This window comes from Xiphophorus maculatus, chromosome 11 (assembly GCF_002775205.1).
Source record: "Xiphophorus maculatus strain JP 163 A chromosome 11, X_maculatus-5.0-male, whole genome shotgun sequence".
NCBI classification, from domain to species: Eukaryota; Metazoa; Chordata; class Actinopteri; order Cyprinodontiformes; family Poeciliidae; genus Xiphophorus; species Xiphophorus maculatus.
This window is the reverse complement of record NC_036453.1, coordinates 9,597,343-9,613,117: the sequence shown is the minus strand read 5'-3', so window position 1 is coordinate 9,613,117 and position 15,775 is coordinate 9,597,343. Positions and strand designations below refer to the sequence as shown.

The following is a 15,775-nucleotide window of genomic DNA, read 5'->3' as shown; positions in this document are numbered from 1 at the left end:
AACAAGGAGGATGCCGGCCCCTGAGGACCGACTTTGGGCACCTCTGTCATATAATTTGGTGACACCTGTGGACAAATGTGGTAATTGCAGGTGTTTGAGGCTTCATCAAGTCTACTTCAATAACCACAACACTGGGATTTCCAAATGAGAGAAACCTGCTGCTTTCACTAAATATTTTACAGAACCCATGTTCAAATTTTGATTTGTTTTAACTGTAAAAGTTTGAATGAATATTGTCACATTCCTAAAATAATGTCCCAAGTAATTTTTGCCAACAAAATCACCACATCTCTTTTGCCCAAAGACGAATGCAGCACCTACGTGTTAGGAGCTGTTTCTTTTTGAAAAAAAATGCATGTTTATAACAGTTATCATAGAAAAACAAAAACAATATTCAGGCCTTAACGGAATTCAATGTGAAAAAACCTCTTCTGACACCTAAAATCGGATCCCTCTTAGCAACAACTCTTAGAACAAACTATCAGGAGCTCACAAAGACCAAACAACAGTTAAAATGTTTCAGCTTCATGCTACTTAAGAGAAACTTTAGATCTTGTGCCAGGATGTTTCTTGCTGAAATGCACCTTGGGAGTTGTAGTTTTGGGGGGAAAGGATTAAAACTCTCACTTAGCATAAACAAGATGCACCAAGCACAAGGCCTTTAAAGTCATACACAGAGATGTTTTCTTCACGTCTGCAGCAAAAACATAATAAAAACAAAAAAAGAAACACTGTGCTTGTGTGTTTGCATATACAATTTTCTAAATGCTCTAAAAATAAAGTGTGAATATTAAATATTTTTCAGATTTGTTTTGATTCGTCATCAGTGTAAACTGAACTCTAGTACCATTGTTGATTTAATTTTGCGCTACTTATGTACATTATTTGTGTGAGTTTAGTATAAAAGTCTGAGATTCTTTTTGCTGGAATGACTTCAAACAACTAAAACCAGCTGGTTAGTAACAGAAACAAAACAGAAAATAAAGATGGAGGCGCTCCAGAGCCATCTTACATGTACCGACTATCCACATGAGAAGTGCTGAGCTGCTTTAAAATGTGTTTCTTCACCGTTTTCAGTTGTCTTTTTTTGTGTCCAATATGTTTTTAACTCTTCACGATACCAGCAAGAGTTCACCCTGCAGCGAGGGAGCAACAGGTTCGGAGGAGAAAGATACTTTGAAATGCTTCTCTACACGTCGTCGGCCGGCAGGTCGGGGATGCTGGTCTTTGCTCGCGTCAAAAACGCAATCTTCTCTCTGGAAAATAAACAGAAAATATGATATGTTAAAAAAGCAGATTCTAACATATTTTAGATTACATCCAAAATAAAGTCTAACTTTTACACTCAGCCAGCCACAGCTTCTGTGTAATTTAGACTTCTTGATAATAAATAGTAAATTTAAATACATAATTAGATAAGCTAAATAACAAAAAAAATCTAAACAAAATAAAAATCTAAATAAAGATAACAATTTTATAACAATCTAGAATAAAATAAATAAAAACCTAACTTAATAAACTTTTTTAAAAGAATAAACAAATAAATACAAGGGCAAAATAAATAAATAAGTAAAGGAATCAAAATAAATGAAAACAAAAGAAATAAAGAACCTAAATAAAAAATAAAATATCTAAATAAATGTATAAAAATCTGAATAAAAAAGTAAAATTAACAAATAAATACAATCAAACAAAACAAATAAATAAATAAATAAATCTAAATAAATCAAGAATTTCAATAAATAACCAAATAAAATACACGCCAAGTAATAAGTGTGTACTATAAATCATTGCATTAATTATATTACTTCTTTATGTCCTGATTCAATTACTATATTTTCTGGACTAAGTCGCTTTGGAATATAAGTCACAAAAGTCAAAAAATGCGTCAGGAAGTAGAAAAAAACATAAGTCACACCTGTCCCAGGACCAGCCAAACTATGAAAAAACTGACTTGTCATACAAAAAATACGGGAAATAACTGGGACCTGATCTACCTACCTAAAGGTCTGGACCTCAGACAGTTCTTTCTGACTCTGTCCTCTGATCTTGTGGACGTCCTTGGCTGCTGCCTTCATCATCTTCTCTACCCGTTTCTCCTGCAGCTGCTCCTCTCGAGTCTGAAACAGAGAAGATGTTGAAACTGCTGTTCCCTTAGTGGGATCGTTCTCCTGTCTGGTGGGTTTTCTAACCTGTTTCTCAGCCTGTTTGAGGAGCAGACGGAAGCGCTCGTCCTCTTGGACCCAGGCAGGCAGCTCCCTCTGTCCCTGCTGCCTTGCCTTCTCCAGCTGCATCTTCAGCTCCCGCAGAACCCGCAGCTCCTGAGTCAGCCGGGTCTGCCGTGTCCGGGACACCTGCAGGTCCAGCTCCAGGTCCAGGGAAGTGCGGAGGAGACCGTCCAGACCTTTCACCTGCACTGCAGGCTGGCGAGAGGACAGACAGAAACGCTTAAAGGGGCAGTATTGTGGGTTTTCCAGGCATATAGTGACATTTTACAGCTTCTATTGTCATAAAAATGCTACATGTGAAATATTACGCAAAAGAAATTTGACTTTCTAATTTAACATCTTGAAATTGGGACTTTGTTTCTTTAAGAAACTACTGCTTTTTCCAAAACTCCCTCTTCAGGAGGTCATCACAACATGGCTCCTCCATTAACCCTTTAACAATGGTTTTACCAGTGTTGCACTGAGAAGTAGCTCATACAAAGAGCTTAGCTGATGAGCAATTTCACCACGTGTTAGCTAATTGCTGCTGGTTAGTCTGAAGGAGCTGAGTGGTGGAGTTGCGGGGAAGGGTGCTCTGTGAGGTGGAACTTTGGAAACTGCAGCGCCAAGGACATGAAGCCAGAAATTCTCATTTTCAATGACAAGTACATTTTTTTTATAAAAATGCTTTCATCATCCCGGACAAGCCCCCAAAGACATAGAGGAGACGATGCCAGTAATAAAAAGGATGACTTATTTCTTCCTTAAACATAAGGTGCATCACCTATTTATGTTTCTAAGGTACTTCTAAATGCTTATCTGAGATGTTTTGCAGTTATTCTATATGTTTTATGTCAGACTGGTCAATATCATCAAACAGAAAAACTCTAAACACAGCCCAAATATTCCTGGACTGGCACCACAATATGCTTAGTAAACCAGAGTTTAAACAGAGACGACTGCATGAATGAAAAGGATTCTCTCTACCTACCCTTTTCATGCGCATGCTGCGTCTTTCTGAGGCATTTCTGACAAACGGAGACTTCTTGGAGAGTGTGGAGCTGTCGCTGTCGCTGCGATTAATCTGCAGAATGAAACCATTAGATTAAAGACACAACTGTAGCAAAGTTTTTTTTCTTTCAGCTGATGGTGAAGGCTGTCAGTTACCCTGCAAATGTACTGGCTCTGAGGTCCAGGGGAGAAAGTCTTGGAGCGGATGATGGTGTTGCCCCTCATAAAGGGGTTCTGCTGGTGGAAGTCAGGACGGCGCTCCTTGGGTCGAACCACCGACCACTGATGACATGCTGACAAATTGTCAATGCTTGTCTCTTTGTTGACCTGGAAGATAGTGATACATCGATATCAAGACAGATAAGACCAGGACGCATCTACCAACTTGTCTTCTTGCTCAAAAGGTAGAAATAAAAGCAGTTACCTTCTCAGTGATGGGTGCCGTGGGAGTGGATTTGGCCACCTTCTGCTCCTCTTCATTCTCCTCTTTCTCTCCAACCCATTGACTGTTGTCAGGGTAAAACTCTTCCTCTTCATCCTGAGTTTCCATACCCTCCACATCATTTTCTTCTTCCTCTTCATCAGACATGTCTACCTCAAGATGATCGCCTTGCCTGATGATCAACAGACACATTTTTATTCCATCCTAGTCCGGTAGAATCTAGGACTGCTTGGCAAAAATTTGACCAGAAAAGTATTTTTGCATCGTCACGTCTACAGAAATGGAAGTTTGAAAACCAACATGAACTTTGGGAGTTGTTTATGTTTAAAAACTTTAACACAACCAGCGGTTTTCAAATTAAAGACATGATTCTGAGATTAAAGTTTGAATTCTGAGATTCAAGTCAAAATCCATGTCAGAATTTTAAAAAAAACACTGTAATTCTGTGATTGAAGTACAAATTCTAAGATTAAAGTCTGAGTTCGAGATCAAAGGTTGAAAGAAAAGTCAGAATTATGAGAAAAACAACATCTTGAGATTCAAGTCAACATTTTCAGAAAAGAAGTCACATTTCTGAGATTAAAGTTTCATTTTCTTTTCCAGTGGCCCTAATCCTCTTTTGTAAGCATAAGAGATCTGGGTTTACATATGTTGGATCACTACTAGAACAGGTCTAAATAACAAATGGGCATCAAACACTGTTCAAGAAGGGACTAGTTTATATTTTCAAAGTAGAGCTTTCAAAATAAGACTCTTGTTTCGTCATTTAAAAGCATGTTCTATAAAACAAGTGAAACCAAACCAGTGATGAAAGGAGCTTATTTTTGTCTTTTTCAAACAAAGAACACAAATGAAGACTTTTCACATTTAAAGTCTAACTGTTTCATAGGTTCAATTATTAAAGTAGTCTCAATTAAAGAAATAATGCTGATTTATGGTTTGTCACCATTGGGTAGTTTTGTAGTCTGTTAATACCTCAACAGAAATACACAATGAATCAAGAAACAGAAAACTGCTTTGGACGGTAGGTTGCCTGTCATTTTGCCACACTTTGACTTTCTATTACATCATTCTGTGTGGTTCAACACAAACAGAGCGGAGCAAGACACATGTAAGGAAAGGTTGGAAAACGTACCACTCATCAGTCTCAGGAGGCTGGACTCCTTCGTGTGTCTGAAACAAAAAAATCTCATAAATAATTATTGGCTCAAAAACACCAATAAAGTGGGCAGAAGTACCAATTATAGCGAGTTAATGCTGATAAATCTGGCTGGACAAGCTGTTAATTCTAAGAATCTGCACTAGGTGTCAGTTCCTCTGTAGTTACCCTGCCAGAGCTGCCCTGTGCTCTTGTTTCCTTGTCCTTGTTGTTAATCTCAGACATGTGGAGGCGACTCAGCAGGTTGTACCACTTGGTGCATCGCTCCTCTGAACAGCTGACATCAGCCAGGCTGATCTGGGCTCCGGCCTGAAGGAGAGGAAAAACAATCAGAAGACTTCCTGCTCAGGTCCTTCTGCTCTAATGCTGAGAAACATATTTAAATCTTTAAAAATCCTATAAATAAGAGCTGAACAGGGACCCACCAGACATTGCTCATGGCCCGACTTGCTGGTGTTACAGATGTCAACCCTGAGGGTCTTCTGCCGCAATCCATTGTGTGACGTCTGCATGCCGAACACCTCATTGATGGCCACCACGTCCTGAGGGAGCAGGCCTCGTGTTCGGAAGAGGCAGCGGGTGGCCTGAACGGGTGGCAGCACCGCCACGCGGACGTACCTGCAGGAAACATGTTGGGTCACCATTTGTTCTTTCATTTAACACAGGAGTCATGACGGCAGAAATTAGCTCATACATTTTCTGATCAGCCGGCATAAAGAGGGCACTGCAGTTAGACAGCTGTATGATAGAGACGATGAAGCGTTGGTCTCTGGATTCGTAGCGGAAGCCGAGCTGGACCTGGGAGCAGCCGGAAGCAGACCGGTCCTCATAGGAGCTCAGGAGGAGTTCTGTAGGGAGGCCTGGTCTGGAGAAGAAACAGCAAGAGGGGAAACATATACACTTTTCTTTACAAAAAACTGGCTTTAAAGCTACAGTATGTTACATATAAAAAATATATATTTTTACATATTTGTTGAAAAAAAAAAACACAAGCTCCTATTCTCCCAATGCTAACTAGAAACAACCAATTAGGGCCAGGAGGCGGGCCTTAGGTCTTAGCGCTGTCAACCACCCTTCCGTTTGGCACTGCTAGTTAACATTGCCACCGATGATATTTCTCCACCGTTAGCAAACTGAGCAGGGAGTACATGAGGATGACTGACAGCGCTAAGACCCTCCTCCTGGATCTGATTGGTTGTTTTTGTTTGTGAGTGTTGCATTTCTTTAGACGGCAATAGTAGCTCAGAGGGGAGGTGGAGGAGGTCAATCTTTTCACAGATTATCAGTGTCATAACAAACGGTCACGACTTGGTGACAGTTTTAACAAATATGTAAAGAAGATTTTTTTTAATAAAAGTTACATACTGCACTTTCAATGCAAATAAAAATAAAGAAGAAACGATGCAGAAATGAAAATGAAACATACTTGCGTTCTGATGGTTCGTAAACTCCACTATCACCGGCCACTGACTCATCGGATACAGCTGAGGTCACACCCATCTTCTTTGGCCCCGCCCCTCGAGTCTGAGCACCTACATTCAACAGTTATGACAAAGAAAAATAAAACAGTGTACAATGCGACAAGGCAGCAAATCTCCAGGCTTCCTGAATGTCTTTTTCATTAGTTTTGGGCTGATTTTTAACTCACTTGCTAACAGGTTTTACTAAAGCTAGAGCTCATAAAATGGATCAAAACCACAGATTGTATTTAAGCAGCAGAAACAATTTTAAATATAAAGAATTTTATTACTGTCAATTTTGATTTATACTTTTCATAAAAAAAAGTACATAAAGTTAAATGTTCATTGTTTAGACAAGAGGTCTGCAGCCTGGAGCCACTAGCGGCTCTTTGGGCCTCCAACACTTTGGCTAAAAATGGTAAAACGCCAACTAATGGTTTTAAATATAAATATAGTGATAAATCTATCTATATTATTGCTATTCTAACTATTACTGCTAACAGTATTGTTATCATTTCAACTATTCCAGTTCTTACTATTACTTCTGCTGTAATTACTACCACTATTATTACCATTCCCATTATTACTATTGTTACTACTATTACTGCTATATTATTATTAATATTACAACTATCACTATTACTACTATTACATTAATACTACTATTGCTATTAACATTATTATCACGACTCTGTGTTTATCATTACTATAATTGCAGCTGCATTTAGAGAGACTAAAATATTCAAATTGCAGCATCCCTGAAAGCGAAACGTCGCATCGACTTGTTTTATTTGTGCAAGTTGAACAACAGGAGGTCAGTGAGAAAGTCCTGCATGTATAATGAGCAATGAGCTGAGCTCTGGCAGCAGCAACGGAAACCGAACCAGAAACCAGACACCAGGTCCACCTTTCACCTGCGACTCTGACAGGAGTCACGTTCTGCCTCTCACAGGCTGCTTCCACCTCCGTCTGACCCACTCTGATGTTTACAGATCAAACAACAAATGTAATATTCTATCTATTTTTTTAAAATTTAACATAATAAAACCAGCATTTTTTTTGTTCCCCACAGAGAGTGTCTAATTTTTCTGCAATGATAAAACTGCTAATAAACTTGCTTCACGGTCATAAATGGAGGAAGGAGAAGGTAAACCGAGTGTGTTGCCACAAGGTTAATTTAGCTGATTTTACTCGTGTGTTTGAAGAGGAAAATAAAAACGTCCACAGCGCTCCGATGTAAAGATGCAAAACAAAAATTTATTCCATATTTTTTGCATTATCCTTTACAAGAGCAATTAAATCCTAAATAACCTCCACAAAACAAACTACGGTGAAAAACCGTGTGGCTTTGTCGATCTTATTTGCAGCACCTTCCCTTCTCTCTCCTATCTAACCTTCGTTAACGCTCCAGCGCGGCACACCTCATTTGCATAAATTGCAAAATGGCCAATTAAGTTATAAAGCATACAAACTTAAAATAAAACACTTATTCACAATAAAACATTGTGAAATTAGCTACATGCAATATAATAATGCTACCTAAACCTCAACAAATGCACTTATTAAATTACTAATTAAACAAGTAAGTTTTAACAGTAACTGAATATTTTATACATTAACTTGGCCTCCACACTGAGGAACGTCCAGCAGTGCAACGTGAAAGAAGGAAAACTGTCCACAATAGGAAGCAGCAGGAGGAAAAGGTTGCAGCTCTATTAGAAAACAGCTGAAATCCAATCCCTCCATCTCACTCACGGTTTAGATTTCTTATCACTAGTTGATTCAGGATTCATGGTATTCTGCTTTCCAGTGAAGATGAATCATTTTCTCTGATATCTTTGTAACACAGGAAGTGAAGATTGGCCCTGAAGTCTCAGAGCTGTGCAGTTCCTTCTTACTTTTCATTATCCAGATGTAATCCAGCTCTGACGGGACAGGGCAGGGAAACGTTTGGGAACCTCTAAACTAGGCAACCCTCTGCAGGAGACGGGCTTTTAGGTCAAAAATGGTAATAATGCGCACTATGTTATATTATAATATTAACGCATTACAACTTTTAAACGTTAGCATTACTGTTGACAGGCTGACTTTCTATTGAACCATGACTGATGCTAGGAAGAGGCACAGTGTTCTGGGTAAATGGCTGACCTTTGCCCTCATCTCCAAGGACATTGTTGAGGTTCTGTTGGTCCTCCAGCTGCTCTCTCCGCTGCTCCTCGGGATCCAGCTCCAGCTCTGCCAGCCTGCTGCGCAGCTCCAGGTCCAGTCCAACCCCGCCGGGCCCCGTCTCCCCCGACAGGAAAGTGGTGTCCGAAACCAGCGGCGAGCATGGCGGCGACAGCGACGACAGAGATGAGCGCGGAGACAACGAGTTCATGGAGCGTGGCGTTTCGGACAGCCTGAGGGCCTGGACCCGGGAAGACTCGGCGCCGCCCAGCCCGGCATCATCGGACCGCTCGGCGCAGCGCCGGCCGCAGCCTGTCACCACCTCGTGCTCGTGGATGGTGGTGATGGAACTGGAGGGCCGGTAGCCGACAGGGCCGCCATCCTGCAGGAGGCTGTCCAGCTTGCTGCGCAGGTCCGGGTCGGCCAGCTCAGGCTGCTCCAGGTAGAGGTCGGTGAAGCTGAGGGAGGAGGCGGAGCCAAGGCTGGATGTGGTGGCCAGCGAACCGCGGCTGGACGCCAGCGACCCGCGGCTGCTGCCAGACGAACAGGACAGAGTGCTGGCCGACAGGCTGAGGGAAAAACACAATAAAAATATTAAATATTTCGGAAGATGATGATTAGTAATGAAATGTTTCAGTTCACTTCCATTTAAGAATGGGTGGTATGGAGTTTTATCACAATGTTTTGTAATATTATTGTATGACGGAGTATTAGTTCCTAAAAAAAATTTAAAATGTAAAAAAAATTCCGAGAATAATAATTACGAGAAATTGTAATATGATTTTATTCGAGTAATGCTACGACTATTCTCATAATATCTTGAAATAAAAATTAAATTAAGCATTTGTTGATGCTCTCTTGAAAATAAACAGGAGAAAATAGTAAAAATAACATTTTAGTCAGTTTTTTTAACTGAAATTTTTATCACAAGATATTTTTCACAATAAATAATACTCCATGACATTCGCACAATATTTTAAAACGTTTTGCACACATTTGTGATGGAAATGCAGCTAATGACTGAAAGTTGCTTTTCAGGAAAAAAAAAAAAAGGACAAAAAGGAAAGTTACTTTCATAGATCTTCAGATTATTTGGAAGGAAGAGAAATAAAGTTTGAACCAGGTTAAAACCCAAAATGTTTTTGACTCCATCATCATGGAGGGTTTGCTATGGGCACCAGCATCAGGTGTGTTTATTTTTTACTGAGCTTCGCTTCCTGAGCTCAGGCTGAACATTTTGATGGAGGAGAAGAACCAACCTCCTCAGCTGCGTCTGCAGAGACGTGGCCAGTCGAACCGTCTCCTCCAGCTCCCGCACCAACTCGCTCCTCTTGCAGTGGAGTCGCAGCCTGAAAAGACAGACATGTTTGGAAAAAAATTAAAAATCATCAAGGTTTCGACAACTTCTGGATTAAAAGCTTCGCATTGGAAACACAGGACTGCTACAGATTTAAGGCAGCAATTTATAAAACCTCACATAATAATAATACAAGATTGTTTTCCCTTTAATCTGGCATTGATTGAAACACACTGGAAATGAAATAAGAGTTTAACTGGTCAGTTTTTAAAATATTTAACATCAGGGCATCTTTTCTAAAAACCTCATATTTTAAATGGAGAGGTTATCTTAGCAATCTGTGCCAAACAGATATTAGACATGAGTATAAAGAGCAAAGTTCAGCAACGCAAAAGTAAACAAAATTAAGATTTTGTTATTTAGTTTTACAAATAAAACGTTCTGCATGTTTAGTGTCAAGTATGATGTTCATCTCTAAAGAAAAAACATCTATTTCCTTTTAAGGTCAAAGGTAATACAGGACATCGTAATATTTTGAATTTACTATTATTTATTAATCCTGTGCATTATTCCAGACATTCACGTTATCAGTAAAAATGAAGAGAAGGAAAGAAAAAGAAAAGAAAGAAGGAAAGGATGAAAAGATGAAAGAAAGAAAAAAGGACACAAGAAAGGTTAGATGGGAAGGAATGGAAAGGAAGAGGAAGGATACAGGAAATAAGAAAGGGAAGACAGAAAGAGGAGGAAAAAAGAGATGACTACAAAGAAAGGAAGAAAGAGAACAAGAAAGGAAAAGGATGGACACAAGCCAGACTTAAAAGAAGGGAGGAAGAGAAGAAGGAACAAAAGGAAGGATTTGTGTGTAAAAAGCAAAAAGAAAGGACAGAAGAGCAAAGATTAAAGGAGAGAAAGAATGAACAAAGAAAGAAAAATATAAGCAAAGGAAGGAAGGAAGAAAGAAAGAAGGAAAGAATGAATCAAGGAAGGAAGGAAGGACATGAAGAAGGAATGACAAGACAAAAGGAACAAATGCAGTAAGGACAAGAACCAAAGGAAACAGACAAGCAAGAATTAAGGAAGGAAGAAAAGGGTGGACGATGGAAGGAAGAAACACAAACAAAGGAAGAAAGTAAGGAAGGCAGGCAAGGGTACAAAGAATGACACAAAAGAAGAGAGGCAGGACACAAGGAAAAAGAAAGAATGAAAGGAAGGCAAAGAATGAAGAAAAAGTGCTACAAGAAAGGAAAGGAAGTAAGAGATAAGAAGGAAAACAGAGGAAGGAGTGAAGGAGGGTAAAATGCAAACCCAGGATAAAGATTGCAGTCAGGAAACTGATTTTTTTTTCTATACTGAAATGTGCGTTTTCCCTGTGTTTCCCAGACAGCGAAGGACCCTGCTCAGAGAACCTGACGTTCATGGAGCCCAGCAGCGCCGCGTCTTGAGAACCCTATGCCTGTCTGTCTGAACGGGCGCGTTTGTACGACGACTACAAGGGGTCCTTTCTGCCAGACCGCCTCTCGAGTTTCAAGAACACAAAGAGACGCGGAGCTCAGGTAGAGTCTGACCTGGAGCGCGAACAACGGCGCTCCTGTCAGGGAGGAGGAGGAGGGGTGAAGGGACCTGCTGGTGTTCAGGCACAAAGGCAGGGAGGAAGATGGAGGAGCGACAGAGTGAGATAATCTGAAAGGAGGTCAGAGGCTTTGAAAACATTGAAGCCACAAGGCATCATGATTCCTCTCATTCAGAACAGAAATGTTATTAATGTTCCCAACTAAGGCAGGGGTATCCAGGGGTCATTTGTGGTCCTTGGAATAACTTGGCTGGCCCTTCACTATAGTACAAGAAAGGTACATATTTAGCTCTCCAGAAAAGCTGGCCCACACTGCAAAAAGACAACAATTTACAAAGTTGTTTTGGTTTAGTTTCTAGTGCAGATAAGTTTACACTTGAAATACGACAAAAATAATTGAAGTAACTTGTCAGCTTGTCAACATTTCCTTAATATTGATAAAACATAAATACTAGTTCCAGTACTAATTTCACTTCATCTCTTGCTATACGTAAATTATTCTACTTTTTCATCAATATTTAGGTCAGATTCACTTTAAACAAGCTCCTATTTCTTGCTGAAGAGTTACTTGTAAGTCAGTTTTGTCTTACTTCAAGTAAGACACTAAGCAATAAGCGTAGCCTGTAGGAGTTGGTGTTTTTACAGTGCAGATGGGCACTGTAAAATGAATTCCTTAATTCCTTCAGGATGAGATTTATTTTATCTTATATGAAAAATAATACATTCAAAGTATTTTTATGTCATCATCCATGTTTTTGTAAGTTGAGAAACAGACATCTAAGACTTTCTGGTCGACCCAAAGATGTAACAACTATGAAACCTTTCTTTTTCAGACTAAAATAATCTTGTTTTCTGCTTTGTGAAAAATGGCCTTTAAGTCAACTTAAATCAAAGTTTATACAAGTGAGGTTAGAACTATTGATTAAGGGTGTGGTCACACCAGCCAGGTTTAACTTTAAGTCAGGTTTGTTTGTGGAGGTGTGGTTTGTAATAGAACTCTGGTGCAGATCAAGAAGCTAACTCTGTCCGTCTGAAACCTCCGTCTGAGTTTGGTTGAAGTGAAGTTTGGAATGCATATGTGAATGTCAAGCCGGCTGGAGATCACTCCCAAAGCAGGAAATGGACTAAATCACAGGGCATTCTGGGAAAATACAATCAAAACAAATGAGCAAGGCTAACACTAGCAGGACGAAAAGAAAAATCCTAGAACCAATAAAATCTGACGCTACTTCATTTTTGTTCACATTTTGTGAAGAAGAAAGTTGTGGTTTCTTCTTCAGAGGTTTTCATGTTTCTTTCAGTGGTTCTTGCTGCAGCTCCACCACAGGCGAGGAAGGGAAGAGGTTTTTCAAAGAGTTTGGTTTGTTTGACAAAGTGCACAACCTGAAAATGTAACAAATGTTCCAACTTCGGTTCCAATCAAACCGAGTCTACCGGACTATGAGGTGTGTTAACTCCCTAAAACACTTTAAAATACATCAGAAAATTCTGAAAAATCTAAAATGAAGGGTTAACGTGTCTAACTGATATTTCCCAGTGGTCCACTTGCCTCTCGGACAGCGCCTTGCTCTGGTTGTCTCTGGCAGCCTGCAGGTCTCTCTCCAGGCGTTTCTTCTCCGTCTCCAGCTTCTCGGCATCGTTGGGCTCCAGCCGCTTCCGTGGGCTGATATACTGCAGCTCCTTCAGCAGCTCCTCCTTCTCGTTGATGAGGATGAGGCGGTCCCGCTCTGGGTCCAGCAGGCCCGGCCACGCCTCGCTGTCCAGTTTGGCGATCTGCACCTCGATGCTGGCGATCCTTCAGAAAAACGACAGGACAGTCGACTTGGAGAAAATCCCTGACAGGACAGCATTTACTGACATGGATATTAATGTTTTTATCAAACATTAAAGATGCTTTTACTGTGAAATTCATTACATTCATGCTAAAAGTGAATAATTTCATTCAACATCTGGTTGACAGCGAGATCCAATGTTGGGGTAAATCTTTTAGCTGCATCTAAATGAAAGATTGAAGTTTCAGATTTTAAAGCAGCTTTCAGATCAAATCCGTTACCTTCTCTTTGCCTCATCGTACTTCAGGCTCAGACGAACTTTTTCTGCCAGTTTGTTGCTGCTGGTCGTAAACTGGTTTGAAAAACCAAAGAAAGAAACAGAATGAGCGCTCAGATTTTCCTTCATGCAAGGTTCTGCAACTGTGTTCATACTTTTTCAGATTTTGCCACATTGCAACAACAAACATTTGATGAAATTTGGGAGGAAAATGATACTTAACAAATAAAACTCTGGAAATAGCCAGAGCTCAACATTTTAGGATATTCTTCTCAACAAAGTAGCTAAAACTCATATTTCCAACTTATTTTTAGTCTGAATAATTCTATTGAGACCCCAGACACAAGCCTTGTTCTGCATTTAAAAAAAGTCCACACCCAGCACAATCCTGCCACCGCCAGATGTCTTCAGGGTGATGTGGTACAAAGTGGGTTTTCCTCCACACACAGTGTTTCAAACACAGGCCAAAAGATTCATTTACATGCAACTTAACTTCACAAAAATGAAAAAAAAAAGCTTCTTTCTTTCAGCTGAACCTAAATTAATAAACTTAGAGATAAGTTTAAATCCCACAACTAGAAAAGTCTATCTACTAAAAAGGCCCAAGTTTTTTATTTTTGAAAATAAAACCACAGTAAATAATGACACAGAAGTAAAGCATCATGAATATTCTTTCATGCTTTTCAGTAAATTCTCATTTTAAAAATGTTACAAAGTGGACTAAAAAATAAAATCCAGAACTTTTAACTTTTTTTGTATATTTTTCCGTTCTTTTCCATACTTAGAAAATCATAAAATGCAATTTCTTTTTAGCTTTTACCAAAAAATTTAATTAGCTTTAATCATATTCTGGTGACTAAGATGTCATGAAAATAGGAAACAGTAAACAGGAAATAGTGCAACAGTGAAAGCCAAATGAATCTCTTCTGTCTTTTTTTTCAGTTCTAAATATTAGAAAACTCACCAAATTCTGCAGTGAAGTGTGAAAAATGTACATACTTTAAAGGTTTTTGGAAAAAGTTGCAAAAGAAATGTCTCGACAGCACGCCCCAGCAAGCTTCATTTACCTTACTTTATTGTACAGTTATTAAATTCTGTACACTTGAACTTCCTAAAACCAGCAGTGACTGAATTTGGGATTTTGAACAATTTTTACTCCATTTTTGTAGTTTCTAATCTCTGCATTCGACTGAACTTGTTTTAGACATTTTAATTCACCACCTTGAAATTTGGTGAGTTTGCAGATTAGGGATCTAAAATGATAAAAATCCAGATTTTTCTTACATGTTGGAGGGGCAGAGCCACAACTCAAACTTTGACTACGTGCCAAAAAAAGAAAACATGCTAAAAGCCAGAAACAAAAGTCAAAGCACAAACCTGCTTTGACAGCCTTGTTTCAATAGTTTTTGTTTCAGTTATTATCACTCCAATTTACCTTTTATTTAGAGTTTGCGTGCAAAACAAGAATGCTTTCATCAAGGTTTAAATCAACAAAATGAATCTTGGTAATTTGATGAAATGAGAAAAGTTTAAGAGATACAAATACATAGGTAAATAGAACTACATTTAGAGCAGGAAGTGGGGCTGACATTTTCTTCTGGCACTAACCTCAGCTGGGAGGTCGGTTTGGGATCCGACGTCTGAGTAGAGGCGAGGGATGGACGTCTCAGAGATGGCGAGCGATGGACTGCTGCCCCACAGCTCCTGTTGGGAGCCAGAATCCAGCCGGAAGCCGTCCTTCAACACGGCCAGTTTCTGAGGAAAAGAGGGGAGACACACGAAGACGAGTCAGGGTGGGACAACAGCAGCGGCTGCAGTCAGGAGGGAGGGAAACAAGAAACACATGAAGGAGTAAAAGGTGAAAAAACCTCACAGTCCTGGTCTTAAAAAGAGGCTTTTCATTTCCCCCAGGCAAATTCAAGCACTTTTCAAGCATTTTCTAGGTAGGTTTTTAACTTTTCCAGCAACACACCTTTTAAAGATAAAAACAATAAATTATCTAAAAGAAAAACCTTTAAAAAAACAGTTTCAATTTAGTATTATATAATATCTATTACTACAATTAATGTCTTGTGATGGTATTTTACATTCAAGGTAAACTAAAAAGGTAAAGCTAAAATTTAACAATTTTATTTATGAAATATCTTTCCCAATTTCATTAACATTGCTTAAAATAAAATAATATATATATTTGTGTGTGTGTGCGTGTGTGTGTGCGTGTGTGTGCGTGTGTGTGTGTATTTATGTATGTAACTTCCAATTACACAGATCAGGTCACCGAGACATTTTTGAATAATAAATACTCACTACATTAAGAAAGTTACAATTTTTTTAAATTTTTTTAAATGTCCTTGAAAGTTTTCTGGCATTTAGCAAATAGACATAAATTTGGTCATATTAACTGACCCAAAACA

General features: G+C 39.2%; 1 protein-coding gene across 2 annotated transcripts in view; it reads right to left on the bottom strand.

The window, feature by feature from the left end:
• Positions 1 to 417: 417 nt before the first annotated feature.
• wwc1 (WW and C2 domain containing 1) overlaps positions 418 to 15,775 on the bottom strand; it is a 37,918-nt gene continuing 22,560 nt past the window's right edge. The window contains exons 7-22 of one of the 2 annotated variants that reach the window (XM_014469254.2): positions 14,970 to 15,116; positions 13,366 to 13,436; positions 12,862 to 13,107; positions 9,705 to 9,794; positions 8,428 to 9,014; positions 6,246 to 6,351; positions 5,514 to 5,684; positions 5,245 to 5,437; positions 4,988 to 5,128; positions 4,796 to 4,833; positions 3,643 to 3,832; positions 3,375 to 3,545; positions 3,199 to 3,291; positions 2,193 to 2,423; positions 2,002 to 2,120; positions 418 to 1,256 (exon numbers count right to left, since the gene is read on the bottom strand). In XM_014469254.2, the coding sequence (XP_014324740.1) occupies positions 1,190 to 1,256; positions 2,002 to 2,120; positions 2,193 to 2,423; positions 3,199 to 3,291; positions 3,375 to 3,545; positions 3,643 to 3,832; positions 4,796 to 4,833; positions 4,988 to 5,128; positions 5,245 to 5,437; positions 5,514 to 5,684; positions 6,246 to 6,351; positions 8,428 to 9,014; positions 9,705 to 9,794; positions 12,862 to 13,107; positions 13,366 to 13,436; positions 14,970 to 15,116 (2,661 nt within the window). In that variant the 3' untranslated portion in view covers positions 418 to 1,189. Of the gene's footprint in view, positions 1,257 to 2,001; positions 2,424 to 3,198; positions 3,292 to 3,374; positions 3,546 to 3,642; positions 3,833 to 4,795; positions 4,834 to 4,987; positions 5,129 to 5,244; positions 5,438 to 5,513; positions 5,685 to 6,245; positions 6,352 to 8,427; positions 9,015 to 9,704; positions 9,795 to 12,861; positions 13,108 to 13,365; positions 13,437 to 14,969; positions 15,117 to 15,775 lie in introns of both variants that reach the window. The other variant, XM_023342525.1, reaches the window with a different exon arrangement.